The sequence below is a fragment of the Apteryx rowi genome, unplaced genomic scaffold (assembly GCF_003343035.1).
Source record: "Apteryx rowi isolate R43461 unplaced genomic scaffold, aptRow1 scaffold_96, whole genome shotgun sequence".
Taxonomy (NCBI): Eukaryota; Metazoa; Chordata; class Aves; order Apterygiformes; family Apterygidae; genus Apteryx; species Apteryx rowi.
In genome coordinates this window covers 2,190,845-2,209,193 of record NW_020451271.1, presented here as the reverse complement: position 1 = coordinate 2,209,193, position 18,349 = coordinate 2,190,845, and the positions used below count along the sequence as shown (strand labels likewise).

At 38.7% G+C, this 18,349-nt stretch overlaps 2 protein-coding genes across 9 annotated transcripts in view; both read left to right on the top strand.

Annotated features, from left to right (window-relative positions):
• Positions 1-14,911, top strand: part of TTPA (alpha tocopherol transfer protein) — a 16,013-nt gene extending 1,102 nt beyond the window's left edge. The window contains exons 2-6 of the mRNA XM_026092300.1: positions 4-159; positions 8,215-8,368; positions 9,685-9,878; positions 12,551-12,661; positions 14,735-14,911. Coding sequence (XP_025948085.1) covers positions 4-159; positions 8,215-8,368; positions 9,685-9,878; positions 12,551-12,661; positions 14,735-14,911 — 792 coding nt within the window. The remainder of the gene's footprint in view (positions 1-3; positions 160-8,214; positions 8,369-9,684; positions 9,879-12,550; positions 12,662-14,734) is intronic.
• A 3,265-nt stretch (positions 14,912-18,176) lies between these two features.
• GGH (gamma-glutamyl hydrolase) overlaps positions 18,177-18,349 on the top strand; it is a 25,562-nt gene continuing 25,389 nt past the window's right edge. For all 8 annotated transcript variants that reach the window (XR_003251755.1, XR_003251754.1, XM_026054693.1 and 5 more), the window contains exon 1: positions 18,177-18,341. Coding sequence is in view for 6 of the 8 variants with exons in the window: in XM_026054693.1 (XP_025910478.1) it covers positions 18,215-18,341 (127 nt within the window). In the remaining 2 variants the exon portion in view is untranslated. The remainder of the gene's footprint in view (positions 18,342-18,349) is intronic.

Here is an 18,349-nt window from a genome sequence, read left to right as displayed (position 1 = left end):
GAGCTGCCCGAGCAGTCGCCGCGGGGGCGCAGCGCCCTGGCCGAGCTGCGGCGCCGCGCGCAGGCGGAGCACAGGCAGCGCTGGCCGCAGCCCCTCGTCGACTCCTTCCTGCTCCGGTTCTTGCGAGCCCGAGATTTCGACCTGGAGCCGGCCTGGAGGGTAAGAGGGGTGCGGAGCGTCGGAGTCCCGAGGGGCGAGCAGGAGGAGCAGCAGGATGGGGAGGGGGGGCCGTGCGTCCCGGCCTGGGAGGGCGGCGGGAGCCCTGGCTGCCGGCCGGCGCGGAGGGGCGCGGGGAGGCTCCCGCGGGGCGTCGTGCCCGAGCCCCCAGCCGCGGGGCTCGGGTGCCCGCAGGCGGCCCGGGGGGGGCGGAGGTGCGGGGAAGGCTGATCGATTCAGAAACGGAGGGGGGGCGGGGAGGTGCGCTGCCCTCACTAGGGCCAGGCACAGGGCTAGAGTAGGCGTTTGGGTGGGTAAACCCGCCTGTGACTAGGCCAAGCAGGGAGTTTCGGAGTGTAACTAATTGCTGGGGATGCGCCTCTCTGGAGTGGTGCCATAGCAGTGTGCGTTACTCTAAGTAGCTTCGTGTAATCTCACCCGCCTAATTAAAGGTTACAGTAAATGTGCTAAGGTCACAACTCCCATCAGGAAGCAATACACTTTAAAGAACATCCTTATCATGCTTTGTTCTTTGTTACTACTTTTTTTTTTTTTTTTACATATTTCTTTTAGAGCTGCCCTGACTCAAAGATATCAGTAAATAATTTCCTTTATGTTGGAGTCCGTTCATTCATAGCACTTCTTTCAGGCTTTGATAAGATTTGTTACTTTCTTGGCTGTTTGTATGGCTCTTTGCCATACTGACAGTGAGTGTGTATTTTAAATATCCTAAGACAGGAATTATTAGTAATGGTTTCTTTTTTATATGGGTGGATTGATAACCACTAACTATTTTGAACAGAAAGTATTTCTGAATTTTCTCAAGGCAAACCATTAATTCACTTGTATCAAACAGAGACTGTGTCTTAATAGAATTTGATGTGGGTGACGCAGAATTGCCCAACAAACCTCACCTTTATTTTCTGACTTCTATATGCTGTAGATTTTCCAAATTTAGTGCCATCATAACAGAAGATTGTTCAAATATGGGTATATTGCAAGCTCAGGATAGCTAAACGAACATATCGGAAACTGAATTAAGTCCTTAATCATCAGTAGCTTTAAAAATTGTATTTTGTGTTCTTTTCATTTGGCTCATAAGACTTTGGTCACAGCTTCAAATTTTTCTCCTTAGCAGAAGAACTAGCAAGTCAAGTCACATTCCTTTGATTATTTTATGTATCTTACCTTTGTTTGAAAGCCCTGAGATTGCTCATTATCAGACATGTGCACTAGGAACTGTAACTGTGAAGACTGTCTTCTTTTTCTTTCCCCCCAAAAGCCAAATATTCTTCATATATTACTTGGTTCAAAAAGTAGCACTTAATGAAGATAACATGCACTCCTAAATATGCACTCCTACATATGTTGTAATATTGGAAGCTGATAATTCTGTAGACAGGGCAGTGGCATTCCAGAATTTGACCCATAGGTTTCTGCGCTTTCTTGTAACTAATCATGAGAAAATATTGTAGGCAGCGCTAATCTTGAAGAATGTGGAATCTAAGCTAGATTGAGAATGGAGTCTACAAAGTAGAAAATTTCCTATGCCCTTCTTAAGAGTTAACCCCCTTTTTGTCTGCGACCCACTAACATTCTTTACTGTCTAATGTCTCTAACATCCTTTACTATCCTTCCAGACCCCTCACCTCTCTAGGGCTGGGGACTTACTTTGGAAGATTCTTTACAGAATCTTTTTAGAATTTCTGGGTCTGTAGGGTGCTAAGTTTTAAATTTCTTGTCTGAATCCTTCTTTGAACTAAGAGACTCTGATGTTCAAAAAACCACCAGAGTTTAATCTTTCCATCTAGCACTCCAGGTCTCCAAATGCTGTAGCTACTTTTACTTAGTCTACCAGCCAACACTGATTTCTAGATTGCTTCTCTTTGGAAACAGCATAGGAGGAAGGCAAAAAGCACGTAACAAGAATAAATAAAATGGAACGTGCTTATCTGCAACCACTTTTTTCTTAAAAAGCCTTAGAGAATTATTGTGCAAAGATCCATGGTGGTCATAAGGTGTATCTTCGGCTAGTCCAAATCTGATCTCATGCAGACCTTATGTTTGTATTTCACCCTAGACAGAGCCCTGCTGTCATTAGTCTAGACAGTGGGTGCGCCCTACACTCCTGGTTAGATGTACCCTCTCAGATTACATGTCAGAGGGATCCAGCCCATTTCACCCACTGGGCTTCTGCGTATTAGCTCCACAGTACTTGGAGAGCAGCTGAGGAATGGTCAAAGTCTGTGGCTATGTCAATGCTAATGACCAAAGGCCTTCAAGCTGTTGCCCAGCATCTTTCTTAGTATTGGCTTATACTTAGTCTTAAATAAGGAATAAGAGGCCACTGACAAGACTGATTATTGATTCATCCCTGGCTGGTATTTGTCACAAATGAATTTGATTCTTGACCTATCAGAAACTTCAGTTTATCAACATTTGGAAATCTTTCAGAAAAGAGTAATGAGGTAGACTGTGGCAAGACATTCTGTGTCTAAATCACTTGTGATAACTCATTGGAGCAGGAATCCTAAATCAGATATTACTTTTACATTTTTCCACTGGCAATTCCAGACTTGCTTTCAAGTGCTGGTCTGTTGATATATTTCATGTTAGAAGAAAATCCACCACTGAAATAGGTAGCGGAATCTGAAGAACTCTAAGAACCAAAATGTCTTTTTTTTTTTTTTTATAGCCAATGATATATTTGATTAAGTTCAATAACAGTTTATTCTCAAATTAAAAGGGGGAATTATTTTTCTTGCGTTTTGAATCATGGGAAGAATTAAATTTGGCCAAATGCCTTACCTTAGAAAGTGACTGGAGAAGCAGGCATAAACCCTGACCACTTGAATACAGAAGAAGCAAATAGCTTCCCGTAAAGGATTTTAAATATATGAATGTTATTGGTAAGAAAGAGTTAAGTCGGTCTACGTGGAATGCTGGCAGAGATTTGTCTCCTAGAATAAACAGAGAAGTCCTTTGACACAGGGTAACTATAACTGACAAACAACACAACAAACCTCAAACATGCAAATAAGAAATTTCCTTGTCCTGTGAAAGTTCTGGGCAGTACTTACCAACAAAAAAATAACACTTAGAAGGAACTGTGTTATATTGTAACTGGATTTTTAGCTGTGCCTTTGTAATCCCTGTGGGAGGTACAGGTACAGATCAGATGTTAATGCTGCCATGGGGATTAATTTCAGTCTGGAATATAAGAGCTAAGCATGTTGTTTTCTCATTAATTTGTACAGATAGACCTACCTACTATATATGTTTCAAATTGAGAAGCAAGGCCCATGGGTCTCCATTAGCAATGGATTTACATCCTTTTTTTTTTTTTTTTTTTTCCTGTACACAGCTACATTGCATATGTTTGACTGTATTGTGATCAAAAACACTATCACCTGGATTTGGTAATGGTACGTCAAAAAGCTTCAGTGAAATCTGGAGAACTGGCACCTGCTTACCTCCATAACTCTTTTTCCCTAGTGCGTTTTATTATGTCCTTTGCATTGCATCCCATGACAGAAGAGAGTATCAGGATAATTCTCAGTGGCTTGAGGATACTGCCTTTGTGTACCTGAAATAAATTATTCTCTGGGGAAAAGAATGAAAGTCTTTACATTGAGTAACAATGCAACATTGAAAAGCATTTACATTAGTAAAAATGCACATCAAGAGATGTTTTCATAACATGCTACTTACTTTTGTAAGCGTTGTTTTTATGGGGCTCAAAGCCATCTAAATATCTAGGACCCTTTTAGAAGTTCTGTTTGATACAAAGGTATAACTAGACTCTCTGTGGAAAGCATTTGACTTGTGGAGGAATCAAGACCTTCTAGTATGTCGTACTGCAAATAATTGCTTAGAATAACTATTATACGAAAGAAAACTTGTTTTGCACAGTGTCCAGGGTACCGCTGACTTTCAGGCATTATCGCTGAGGATCTTCACACCATCCAAATTCAAACACCAGGCTTAAATCAGATAATTGGCTGCTTTTCTTACCCTCCCTCAATGATCAATACAGAGAGATTCCTCAGAAAGGTGGAAGAGCCCCTATTAGGCTCTCCAAACTGACTATTGACAAAACATAAATTAGTCAGCTGGTCTTCCTTTTGTGCTAAGCTAAATGCCTAAACTTATGTGTACACCAGTCTTCTCCCAACAGGCAAAGAGGTAATAAGTGTGCAATTAGGGAAATTTGATGTCTATATAAAAATATTCTTATAGTCTGTATCTCTATAGATGTCATATGTTTGCATTCTGTATATAGGTAGACATACACGCATGCGTGCGCGCACACACACACATATTCTAGATTTTGAAATGTTGGTTTCTCCTCCAAAGAATGTCAATAGAAAACTTTTTTTTTCCTAAAAATTGTATATACTGGTACAACAGCTGGCACAGTAGAGGCCGAATTCTATATAGCACCTTTGTTAATATGAACAAGTAGTTATTAAACAAGAAGCAATAATCTATTTTTATATACAAACACATTGGTTTCTGTAGCAAACACGTTGTTTTCTTTTATTTCTAGGTAAAGTACTAAGTTCATGTTTTTTGCTTTGTAGCACATGAATCTTGGATTAATCAGTAACGTTATCATCTCTGATTTCAGAAATCTGGAACTATCCCCAACAGACCTCAGAAAACTCTCTTAATTAAATACCTAACTCCAGAAACTGAAGCTTTTCATCCAGCTTTCCCCATTTATCAAGTTATCTTGCATATATTTTCMGATGCTAAGTACATTGAGTTGTTGTCCTTGCATTGTAAGTGCATGAGCCATTTTTTATAAAATGTAATAAACACTCCTGTTTTCCCTGATTATTTTAGGTTGCTTAATCTTCTACATGCAGACTGATTATTATATCTAATATTTTATTTCCTTGTTCTCTTTACTGGAAGAAGTGTTTTGCTAATTAAAAAAAAAATCTATTTGAATATTTAAACAATGTTAAACTACAAATTTTCAAAATAAAATGAAAGAAAATTGTACGTGCCCACTGCTAGTTTCTGAATTCACAGTTATATGTTCAAGGATTACTCATGTACATAGCTCTATGTGACTTTAGTATATCCAGCTGCTAAGAATCAATTAATTTAATAAAAACTGCTAAGGTACTTTCCAGTAAGTAACTCATGCCTTTCATAAGGATCTTTAGTGTGTCATAAACTATGTACCCCATTCCCCTTCTCCCTATCCTCAGAACTTCTTGGAAAATGTTAATATTCATGAAAGTGAGAAACTAACTGTACTGATGGGATAGGATTACTTAGAGGATTGAACGAATGAATTACTTCTGTTCTCATCTTGGTTTTGGCAAGCAGCTCTTTCAAAGAGCTGTTTAAAATAATTATGTAATGGTTAATTATGTTCGTTAAATTGTGGATACAACTGATTTTAGGAGAAAAGAAAGGAATATTGAAGCTATAGATGTTTGGATAGTATTTTGAGGGTATTTTTGTATTTTTGCTGTTATTTAAGTGTCTGTATTGGAGGGACAAAAGAGAATAATATGTCTACAGTGCTGTCTGGCTGGCACAAAGTGGTCAGGATTGCTCAAACAGTGCCCTTTGTAAGGAGTCAAGCAGTAACAGAGTGAGATAATCATAGTATCTAATCTGGCCTGTTTTTGCAATCACAGTGGACTTCTATTTACTTCATTCTATTAATTAACTTCTTCCCCCCTGCCACCCCACCTTTCTCTCTCTCTTTTTTTTTTTTTAACCTTTTCTTTCCACCAGTTAGCCTAGACTACTAGACTAGAACTGTTTGAATGCAAAAACTGGTCAAACTTCTGTAGTAAAATTCTTCCAACAGTTCAACTCTTCCATTTACAATGTATGGTTTAGGATCTAGCTTTCATAGACTTCCTCAATATCAAATCAAATGGGATTCTAGTGTGACTGAAGAGCTTCTTCGTCGCTCAATACATATTTATAAGTAATATTTCCATGAAGCATATCTATAATTGCTGATCTGTATCTCATCTATTCGTAAGTGAATTCTGATGACAAACACTAATGCCCATTAAACAGCTTCCTCGTGACAATCCATTTGAGAGACCTTCAAGACAATTCAGGATCTTCATCTGAAAAGAAGAGCTTTAAGATGACAAAAAATAATGTGTGTGTATAATATGATACAAGAAACTTGAAAGTAGAGGGAATAGTAAGAAATCACTGTTAGGACTAATTATCTAACATAAGCAGACTATGAGGTACAAGGTGGTGAGGATTAGGTTTGGCATGGTTGATGCTGTGATGTTCCAAGGGATGAATTCAGTTTCCACTGAGGTTCCTTCCAGCCATCCTTTCTAGGAGGAAGGCAAAGAAAATGATTGTCTCGGGGGATCATTGCATGGGTATGAGAAATTTGTAATTTATTTAAGATTGTGTTTTACTGGTTGGAGCTGACAATTCTTTTAACTCTATTGCTTTTGTTTTGAAATGTGGGGTAATTTAGAAACTAATAAATACAGTTTAAGAGACTTCAGAGAATGTTGGTTGATACTTTCATTGTGGTGAACATATTTATTATGTGAAACTGTGCTGAGGATCAGATTGTATTTTATTTCATCAAACCAGCAAAAACACTAACAATTTGACAGGCTAGCCTGTGCATGCTATCTTTAAGATTTAAACCTATGTTTCAGTTTGTGAAACGAGGTACTGAAAATTCCTGATTGCCTTAACGCCTTTGAAAATCTCAGGGTAGAAGCCTAAACTGTAGCTGTTTAGGAAAATTTAATACAAAGTTTAAATCATTTGCCTGGGCTATACTTCAGCTCTCCAAATTCCGTGCCAGGGAACTTAGTGTGGGAGATGCAGCAGAGGCAGATTTTAGTTGATGAACTGAGACTAAGCTTTATAGAAGATAGTCTTGCATTCCTACTTACCTATTTAAAATGTCAGAAGTAAACTTTAGTTTCTCCACCACCACCTCATTTCTTTATTTTAATGGGGAAAATGTAATTAGACTGGAAATTAGAATTACTGCATCACCAACTTAATTTTTCAAGATCAATCTCTTAAGATAACTTTTCATAGTATTATCTGTAATTCCTCTATATAGATGTTACCTCAGAAAGGAATGCCTTTAGCCGATTCTTCTTCTTTAGAATTAACCGTTACCCTTCAACACACAGCCCATCCTATCCCTCAGAAGTATGAGCGTATGATGCTGCCTTATGAACAAGGGTCATCATGTTGCTGACAATAGGCAGTATCTCTGTTTTAGCAAACAGGTTCTCATTATTTCCTCTCTGGGAGATGAAAAATTGTCTAGTGGGTAATGAAAGAGATGGATCAACTGCATTATTTTATGCTGTTTCGGAGGGGTGGGAGGGACTTATCTTTGAAAATGTGCTGTAGATATGCTGATTACCATATCTGTTTCAAATAGTAAACCGCAAGTATTAATGACTTTGTAATGTGTCTTTGTATGACTAAATGGGACCATACTTTGCGGGGTGGGAGATGTTCCTTCTGTAAGATTTTGTATATCTCTTCTACAAGCCCTGAACGAATCTGATGAAGTATCAAACTGAATAATCCTAAATATGTCCCAAGTAAAAAGCCTATCTTTTTTTCCCCTGTATTTTATGTAGAAACTACTAGCATTTTCTACATACTCCAGGTTTCTCTTCTGGCACAACAGGATGGTTGCAGTCTGTTAACAAATTGACAGAGTTCTAAGTTCATCATAACAACTCCAGGTGGTAAAATATCTCAATATTATGGTTTACCAAATATAAATTTCTGCTCAGTGTCCAGTGGAAACCAAAGGAAAAAAACGTACTTTGAATAAAAGTAGGATGCACAGAACTTGAGACCGCTCACTTATGTGATCCAGTATATCAACTTTCTGCTTCTAGGAGTGATTTGCTTAAAATACACATTGAAACATTAGTCAATTTAATAAATTAAACCTGTGACTGTGCCACATGTTGAAAACACATTTTTTTGAACTGTGCTTTTCATCTCACTTACCTCATCCTCATCTGACCTCTGCACTTTTTTCTTTTTTTTCTCTCCCCTCAGTTATTGAAGAATTACCAGAAGTGGAGAACTGAATGCCCAGAAATAAGTGCAGATTTACGACCGTCTTCCATTCTTGGTCTTTTGCAAGCTGGCTACCATGGAGTCCTGAGATCAAGGGACCCACATGGAAGCAAAGTTCTAATATACAGAATTGGTGAGTGACAAAACTTCCCGGACCTGTTTCACACTTGGCTCGTGTGCTGACATATATTATATATTTTTTAACTATTACAATTTAAGTGGAAAAATTCTTTTATGGGTACAACCCCAGGGGTTGGTAAAATTGAAAATTATGTCAGAATGTCTTAACTAGAAGGATAACATATTTCTGTTCCCTTTTGTAATATGCATGTATTTTTAGAAACACCTTAACGTTAATATAAAGGGTTTACTGAGGTGAAAAGGAGTTATATCATTTGTCCTATATACTAGTATGGCTAAAGCTGTACAATCTTTTATGAAGAAATGGTTTCCTTTTCAGTGGTATTTATGTCTAAATCAAAAAAGTAATGAGGTTAAATGTTTACAACTTTTAAGTATATGTAATTATTTGGGCCTGAGGGTCCATGCAGTAATTGGTTTCCATGAGGATTTTTAAAGCCATATGCTGAGACTGTGATACAGGTGCAGATGTGGCATAGAGGGGAAAAAGAGAATAGCAGAAGGGGTGCACACGTGGTTATGTACCAACTTTCAGTCTAGGCCTGAGGTGAGAAGTTCACTTGATTTCCACTGTTTAGATGTATCCAAAGTGCCCTGTATAAGCAACAGTCTGAAGATCCTTGGTTTGTTTGATGCAATCTCAACAGTCTTTTAAAAAAATGTTGTGACTAAATGATTACACATTAGCCTGTTTCTTTGTTTTGAACARAGAAATGATTTTGCCAGCTCTCAAAGAATTTTTTTTTAATACCAGCTGGTCTGATAGAAGGTATTACATCTCCCTACAAAGTTGTGCTCTCTGAAGATCACAGCTAGGGTTAAGACTCCTCCCATGCAATTCTTTGCTCAGGCCTCAGAAAAAAATGGGATTCACTGAATATTGGCAGAATTACTGTACTGAAGAAAAATGCATAGGCTATGAATTTATGATCTGTGGCTTCCTTCAGGAGTTGCTGAAGCCTGTGGCCAGTGATTATCCCCTTTGAGCTATGCCATGCTTCCGTTTGGTTTCTGCTAACCTGGCTTAAGCTCTTCCTGTCAAACTCTGGTATTGGAGGCCACAGCTGTAGGTGGAAAATACTATAGTAGGTAGCCTCTCTGGTATCAGCCACAAAATACAATGTGAAAAATGAGTGGCAAAGCAGGCACAGAAAATAAACAGATTTGCCAGTAGAGAAGTTATTTCAAAACCTTTGATATTGCTGGTTACTTCTCGTTCCTGAGAAGCACATTAGAAGCAGTAGCAAGCGGAAGTAGAGGTGTATGTGGTATCCTTGTGGTAATACAGTGCAATCTGTTATTCTTCAGGACAATGGGATCCCAAATTATTTACAGCATATGATGTGTTTCGGGTAAGTCTTATCACATCTGAACTCATTGTAAAGGAGATCGAAACTCAGCGAAATGGAGTCAAGGCTATCTTTGATCTGCAAGGGTGGCAATTCGCTCATGCATTTCAAATCAGTCCAGCAGTGGCCAATAAAATTGCTGCTGTKCTCACAGTAAGTATGACATATTGCTTTGAGCTACTTCACTGCTATCCCTCAAAATTTTTCTGTTCAAACTTATGGCAAGCTTGCGTTCCTTAGGTCTTTGTAGAGGTCATGCAGCTTGAAAGAACAAAATCTTAAATCTGTTCAAAGTCAGATAACTTAGGTATAAGTTATGCTTGATGTGACTTAAAGTATGTTCTTGTATAGCAGCAAATGCCCTATAACCACTGATGTTTTGTTTGAACTCCACCCATCTGTTACAGCATAAGAATTCCATGAGCGTAAGAACAGATGAAGCCTGATTTTGTAAGGATCTGTGTTAGTTATCCCGTTTCACTTCCTCTGTTCCATTCTTTTGAGCATTAACGCTACATTCAAAGACCTTTCAAAGACCTTTTTTCCCCCCCCCCCCCCCGACACCCAGAGAAGATAGCATATGCTAAGAGCAGTCAAGAGCAAGACTGTACTAACTTGTTGGCCAGTATGGATGATGTTAAGTGACCATCCATCTGCTACCAGCAGAATGTATAATGCTTATGTTCTGCTTGCTTTTCCCCCTGACGTGAGCATTGTTTTGTGCAACTCACTGCTACCTCACCTCTCATTTTCACAAAACTTATAGGGACTGACTGTCTTTAAGATATTTTTCTTTCTGTCGAATTCGGCTGAAATTTGTCAATAGATTCAAAGGTTACTTGGGAAAAAAAAAAAGAGAGAAGGACAGAGAATTGACAGGTGAGCTATGGTGTAGTCCTATAAGCCTTTTTTTCTTCAGAAGTTAGGCTGAAAATCAGTAATAATAAAACTGTTGACCTGTGACGTAGCAATGACCCAGGGAGATAATCTCTTGCTCTGATTTGGTAAGGCTCATATCTGAGGTTGAGTCATTGGACTAATAGCATAGAAACTTCAGTTGTTCTTCCTTTTTGATATCTACTGTGAAATTTCAATGAAACCAGCAGACATTTCCAACTTTTCCCATCTAGAATAAGAGAAATCTTGATCTTGGGCCAGATCTCATGAGTTGCTGTGAGAGTGTGTTAGCTGCTTTCTGAGGCAGAGTACAAGTTGCTAGTAATTTTATAACTTTCAAATAGTGAGAGGAAAGGAGGAAGAAGAGGATTCACAATTAAATCTGAAGGTTTCAATCTGTACCTGCAACCAGGAAATTCTTTGAATGTGATGTTTCTGTCTTGACCTATTTCCAATTTTTTCCATGTTTTTCAAGCTTCTAAATGTTTGTTATAGCTATTGAAAATGGGAGAAAAAAGACTGTTTCCAGTGTTTTCTTAAAAGCGAAATAAGCTTGATTCTTTTTTTCAGATTCCTATCATCATTTAAATTGGGTTTATATATTTCACCCAGAAATTGTTCTATTGTTGCAAAAATTTAGGAACCTTAGTTTCAGCCCTATTTTTTCCTCTTAAGAATGTTGTCTTTCTTGCAAATCATTATCTTATGTAGAGAAATAGAAGTATATAGAAAGGAAATGTACAATAAGAAATGAAAAGCAAAGTAACATCAAAAAGTAATATCGATAAGTAATATCATCTTGAAAAATCTGTTACCCCAGGCAAAATCACATTATTTTGTTAAAAACATGATAGCAGAATTTAAACATATAATAATACATAATAACATGCAGTAAACATATAATCTAATAGTTTTAAAGTCTTTATCCTACATTAAAATCTAAAAGAAGTTTGCACTTAGGAAACTGTGTATTTTCTTYTTTTTCCTTACCCATAGAAGAATGCATGAAATAATGTGAAGAGGGCTACTGGGGTGGGGGGGGAGAACTGTTTGTGAGAAGTACAGTTTCTATTAGTAAAACTCTGGTTACAGAGGTAGTATCAGTTAGGCGGAATATAAATGGAAGCTATTCTTTCCCCCGCGCTTAATGCTGTCTTTGAATATTGCCATATTTTCTTTTGAAGCTGGGCACTTTTAAATAAATTCTGAATCTACTAACTAGTAATATTTCATATTATAAAGGCTATATAGCAGATATATTTTTATTTTCATTACAGCGGTAAAGAAAAATGATCTTGCTGTAAAACTGAACTTCTGGCTTGGGCAAAATTCCCACTAATTTCAGATCTTGTCTCTAAATTATAAATATCATTCATTTAACTTAAAATTAGTAGGTTTAATGCTTTATATTTGACTATAAAATATTTTCCTATATCTTAATATTTTTCCCCAAATAACCTTAAAAATATAATTTGTAACATGGTGTATTATTTATTTAAAATAAACAGCTAGCAGGCTTCATTATTTCTTGGCAAATCTTTGGTTCAATACCAACAGAGTCTCTTTGTACATACCCTCTTTCATGCTGTGCAGTTGCCAATAAAAGCACATGGCTAGCTGGCTTTTTTGGTAAGCTAGCAGCAAGATCTCCGCTGTGAAGAACTGGACTTCTGAGAAAAGGCTGAACACAAGCTTTGTGTACATTACTTATACTGAAATGCCTTCCTTCTAATGGGAGGAATAAGACATGTTTTTCAAAGCTTTGTGCAGGACAGTGTAAACTAGGTGCACTCCAAAGTGCAGGAATTAGCAAAGTCAAGGGGAGTGCTGTAACCTATGGACTAGCTAGTTTTCAGAGACTTGTCTTTAACAATAGAGTCATTTTAATAATTTCTTTTTCTCATGCTGTTTTTCATATATGTTATCAGGATTCCTTTCCACTGAAAGTTCGAGGTATCCACTTGATTAATGAGCCTTTATTCTTCCACCCAGTCTTCGCTCTAATTAAGCCTTTTCTCACTGAAAAAATAAAAGAACGGGTGAGTGCATACAAAATATTTCTTTCTGTCACAGTACCCCTATGTGACAATCTCTAGCACTTTCCTTAGGATCTGTTACTTCTGAGTACTGAAAAGAATAAATCATTTTTATGTTTTATTACTGTACAGGCCGCAGGAATCTAATTGCAAAGCATTTGTAGGCATCAGTAATGTGAGAGTTGCAAGTGATTGCTATTACCACCACTCTAAAGATAAAAATCACTGTTACACAGAGAGGTTAAATAATTTGTTTAAGGTCACACAGAAAATCTTCCACAGAACTAGAAAGGAATAGGTGTCAGATCTCGCTACACACTGCCTGTAAATGATAGTGAGAAATTGTCACTGAACAACGTTGTTATGCTCCAAGCCATACAAAGACAGTAGAAGACAATTTTCTAGCTCCAAAGAATATGCAGAGGCATTTATGCATAGCTAAATAGGCCAGGCTAAAGTTCCAACTTGCTTTCCAAATAGCTTATTAGTTGTTTTATATTAATTTGTAGTTTTAAACCTGAAAACCCTGTTTGTATTTGGATGCAAATGCACACCAAGGATTCTGAAAGCATTCATTGTAGTATAGGAGGAATTTTGGAGGTATCAGCTGGCAGAAGAGGGGATACTGTGAAATGTTAACATCAGGACTACGGTGCAAAAGAAGCAGCCCTCTTTGTTCTTACTCCCACTTGGAAGCTTCCTTGTCTGAGGCCAYAGACCTCGTGCACTCGCAGTAGCCACTTTGCTCCAGGACAGCTTACCCAGATTTTGCTGGTCACAGTGATCTGTGATTTGCCAGTCTGCTTTTCCTGGCATGTGTGATTCAATGTAGGACAGAGGTTAGATTGTTCCTACCAGCCTTGTGCAGTTCCTAACTCTCAAAAGATAATTTAAAAAAAAAAAAAAAATGCTGCAACAGCCTAATGCCATGGCCTTTCCTCTGTCATAGTAAGGCCTGTGTAAGAAGCCCCTACAACCCTCGCTGCCTGATCTAGCTCAGAGAGTCCCATGGACTAGACAGAACTCAAAAAGCAGGAGAGAGGGCAGGTGGGCAGTAAAGGCCCATTGGAAGAGACAGACCAAATATCACAGTTCATGGAATGGAACGGAGGTAGACTGGCTTGTCCCCTGGGGTTAGAGGTCTAGGTATGAGCACAAGAAAAAAATAGCAGGACCAGTTCCCCTTATCTTCCTAGAAATAATTGCTATTCTCTAATTATCTGAGGTTCTGAAGAGGATGCATTGGACAAAAGGCAGCTAACTGCCTTTTCAGTGAATATTTTTGAAGTCTTTGTGTCATATATTAATTAATTGCAGAAAATCGTTGTCAAGTGTTAATAAGTAGCCTAGAAAAGTTTTTGTTTGGAAGTAATGAACAAAGCTTCAAAACACCTATAATAATGCAATAGCAGAACAACCAAAACTACCTTATTAGAAGGGTTAAAGTGGGGGAGCAGTTCTGGATCTAATTTCAGTTAAAGCTGAAAAATAAGGACTGAAATGTAGGAATGAGATCCAGGTTCTTCTGAATATCATCCTTGGCACTGTCTGAAGCTACATACATAGTACCTAATGTTCTTAAATATTTAGAAGGACCAGATAGTAATGGCCAGGTGCCAAACTTTTCATTTCATTGAAATGACTGAAAGCAAATATATGGTATCTTGCATGACAAGGCCAAAGGCCAAAGTTTTTCCCATGGTTTGGATCACTTTAGCTGTGTGAACACAGTGTGCACCCTGATTAGCAGAGCTAAACCAATCCAAAGCAAGTGTATAGAGTTAGTCTTGGTTCCTGTGCCTGTAGCTCTGTAAAATGCAGCGCTCAGGTTGTAGTCCATGCTCACTCAAATTGCAAATACTGAGCAGGACAGAGTTTGAGTGCCTACAAGAAACTTACTTACATAGTACTCTCTCCCTCATTTAAGGAGCTCATTATGAACAAGTACATGGTAATGTTTTGTTTAGTGGAACCAAGCTAGGGCTTCAGCTCTTGCATTGAGTTTCTTTGCTGTCTATTTTCACCCGAGAGTCTAGCATTCATACTGAAGTAAATGCTTTCCATATTTTGTTTTAGGTGTATATGCATGGAAATAACTACATGCAGAGTTTGACTGAACACTTCCCAGTCAGCATTCTTCCACAAGAATATGGCGGGGAGGAAGTTTCCATTGACGTGCTTGCTGAAGAATGGACTAACTTCATAATGGCGTCTGCAGATTATCTTCGGAGTATTTCTCTGGTTGCCCAGTAATAACCATACTACAGTGTTATATCAATTTCTGGTGACTGGAAGTGGAACAAAGTTTAATCTGAAATCTTTCACATAAACTTGAAATTATTTCAAATAAAACCAGTATGTCTTTGCAGGGTACAGAGTATCATGTTAACTGCACTTTTGTACTAACTAGAGTATATAAGTATGTATATCGGAAGGGGTTAATGAATTCCGTATATTTGCAATACTGTTTGTGATTGATTAAGTTGTGTACCAAAAAGCTGAATAGTCCTATGTGCTGGATATCAGAGATTGATATTGCTCCTGTTAAGTCTTTGGACACTACTAGCCTGTAATAATGCAGTACAGAACCTTATGCTTATCTCTTGTATCTTGGCTTGTCAAGATGACAGGATACAAAGCCAAATGATTTAAGAGAAGTGCAGAATGTGAATGGGGTAGATTAGTTTGTTGTGGAAGTATTATTACAGGCGTAATTGTACAAGGAGTGAAAAGCAGCTGCTTTTTGGACTAATTCTCAGGGAAATGGCCGTTGTGTTAGTTTGCACTGCTGAGATTGCACAGTCAAACTGAAGATTAGTCAGCAATAGTGAGACATTTATGTTATCTTTCTGCTGCTTAGTACAAAAAGGGAAGCTGCATTAATTAACACAATCTGCCAATTTTTTAGAGGAAGGTAGGGAAAACACAGTGTACACATTCTTTAAAAGACAGTATGAATCAGGAGGAACACAACTTTGAAAATTCTGACTTTGTTTCTTCGAAGAGATGCTCTCTATGGAAAAGCTATAAGCAGCTCAGATTATGAACACCTTTAATTTCTACTGTGGAGCACTATAGAGGTCAAGAGAGCTGTTTGCAGTATCAGTTTGTCTGTTTTGGAGGGTGAAGTAGATTATCCATTGTGGACCTGAACTTTAGAAATGGATTGTGTGGTTTAATGATGCTTTGTAGGTCACTTTGGACCTCAGCCTAGGAGGTGCTGAGTATCTTCATTTTATTTTTAGAAAGGTAATTGGCAACTTGCCAACCTATATCTTTTGTTGGGCACTGGAAGAATTGTTTTTTTTATTTTCGGTAGAGCCATCTTCTCTTTTTCTGTAATGGTAACGGAGAAAAAAATCTGTCTATACTTATTGAAAACAGATTTTTTTCCCAAAGGGCACAATTCAAATACAAACACAGTATGTGTAAAAGCTGTCATTCACATTACATAGCAATATCATCTTACATTCCTCAAGATTTAATAATCTAAAAGGTTAATTTACTTTCCACTCTGCTTTCTGTTAAAATTTGTTAGTACATCAAGTTCTAGAGTACATTTATCCCATTATTTATCTCAGTTTGGTAACAACTCAGTCTTGAATTTATAAATTCTTCTTTATAAGAAAATAGACTAAGTAGTCAGGCATCTGTCAATTCTGCAAGTATCTAACTCAAGTTCCAAATTATTTAAAACTGGAGAACTGGAAGATATTGTCTTAATTTTATGCTCGTTCAGTTTTAATCCTTGAATATGTACCACATAAAAGGAATGAATCATGTTTCAATTCACAGGAAAATTCAACCTTTTCTTATGAAACAAGACTCTTAATTGTAGCTGTTTTACCTAGAAGACACAAAATACAAACTACTTCAGTTAGACTACTTCAGTTAGAGTACTTAGTGCAATTTTTTTTCATGAACTCTTAATTAGCTTTTAATGTTTACACGTTAATATAGAAACTAGGGGTTCTGTATATAAGGACCAACATTAGTTGCTGCTAATAATAAGGACACAAGATAATCGGGATATATTGCATAACGAGTAGAAGAGGTGGATTATGGGTGGAGATATGTTAGCTTTGAACTGTAGGGTAAACAAACAAAACAAAAATCTGCAAGTGCATTATTCTTTCATAATAAGACCAGGAGTGCCTTTAAAAAAGAAACTTGCTGTTAAATACTGATGCAAATATAATTTACTACTGACTATAAGTACACTGTAATGCACTATGTTTTATAATTTTATACATATTAACATCATTATAATAATAAACCTTTTCTAGATGAACCAGCAAGTCTTGTCTGTCTTTAAGAGCTCAGAATTATTTTATATAATATATATAACATAAGCATTACTTTTTCTAAGTGTTACCTCTTCCTAACCCTTGCTTGCAATATTAGCCACAGAAGTGTGTTGCTTTGTATAGCTCTTAGGAAAAAGGCAGTTGGAAAGCTATTTAGTATTGGAAGTATTTTCATCTTTGACTTGTAGGCTGTTTGCCTCCCATATCCTCAAAAAGCATAATGAAAGAAGCCAATATTTGCATTCTCAGAGACAGCAGATTGGACCAGAGGGACTTCAGTAAAATCTACGGCAATTTTTTACCTCTGTCTTAGGAAAAACATAATGAGTGTAAGAACTGCTAAGGATTAGGCTTTATTAGGATTAATTTAATGATTAATAATAAAGACCGCTGATTGTTGTAGTTTGGAAGCAAGCCATAGTTCCTAGAATGGCTGTCCTGTTTCAGAGGCCATCCCCCAAGCACCCTGCATAAAGAGCAGCCTGCGTGCCAGGAGAAGAGCACCAGCAGCCACAGCTGAGGTGTCTTGTCTTGCTGGGGCACTTCCAAGTCTCCAGTGACTTCCAGCTTGGGGACGTGGTGCCAGAGGTGGTCTGCCTCTTCAGTGACCCTCCATCAAACCTTCTAGAGCAGCTTCAATGATTTTCATCTGCATGTTTAAAAACAAAACAATTAAATAAAGAGCAGATATTCCCTTATGTCTATCTTTTTCTAACTGGTTATGGAGTATAATGTTGTTGAATGGGGAATATTATCAAAGGTAGGATAACAGGGGGAGCAAATGTGAAGCCGTCAGAGCCAAAGTGGACAGAAAAGCAGGAGGAAAGCAGAGGTAGGTGAGGTCGGCGGGGCGGCTCGGCGGGGGGGAACAGGCCTGGGCGGGGCGGGGCCAAGCCGCAGCAGGCCTCGGAGGGGGATTTTGTTGGTGCGGAGCCTGCAGCCACCTTAACTTCCTTCCTTGGCTTCAGGCATACATTAATACTTCATTTTTACAGTGAAAAAGGCCTCGGGCTGCCTGCTGACATGCTTCGTAGGCCGAAGGGGCTCTTGCTGACCGTCCCTTGACGGTTGGTGCCCTCCCGAGCGCCCTGGGGACGGAGACCTGGTTTGGTTCTGTAACTACATTTCCCAGCGTGCCCCGCGGCGCGCGGGAGGTGGCGCGGGGGGTGCGGCCGAGGGCGGGGCGCTGTGGGGGCCGGGCTCGGCTCGGCTCGGCTCGGCTCGGCTGGATGCGAGGGGCAGCGAGGCCATGCGGCGCCGCGCGGGGGTCTCTCTCTTCCTGGGGGCCGCCCTCCTCCTGCTCCTCTGCTGCGGGGCCGTCGCCTCGGCCGCGTTGCGCGGCAGCCTGAAGGGGGGCAACGAGAGACCCATCATCGGTGAGGAG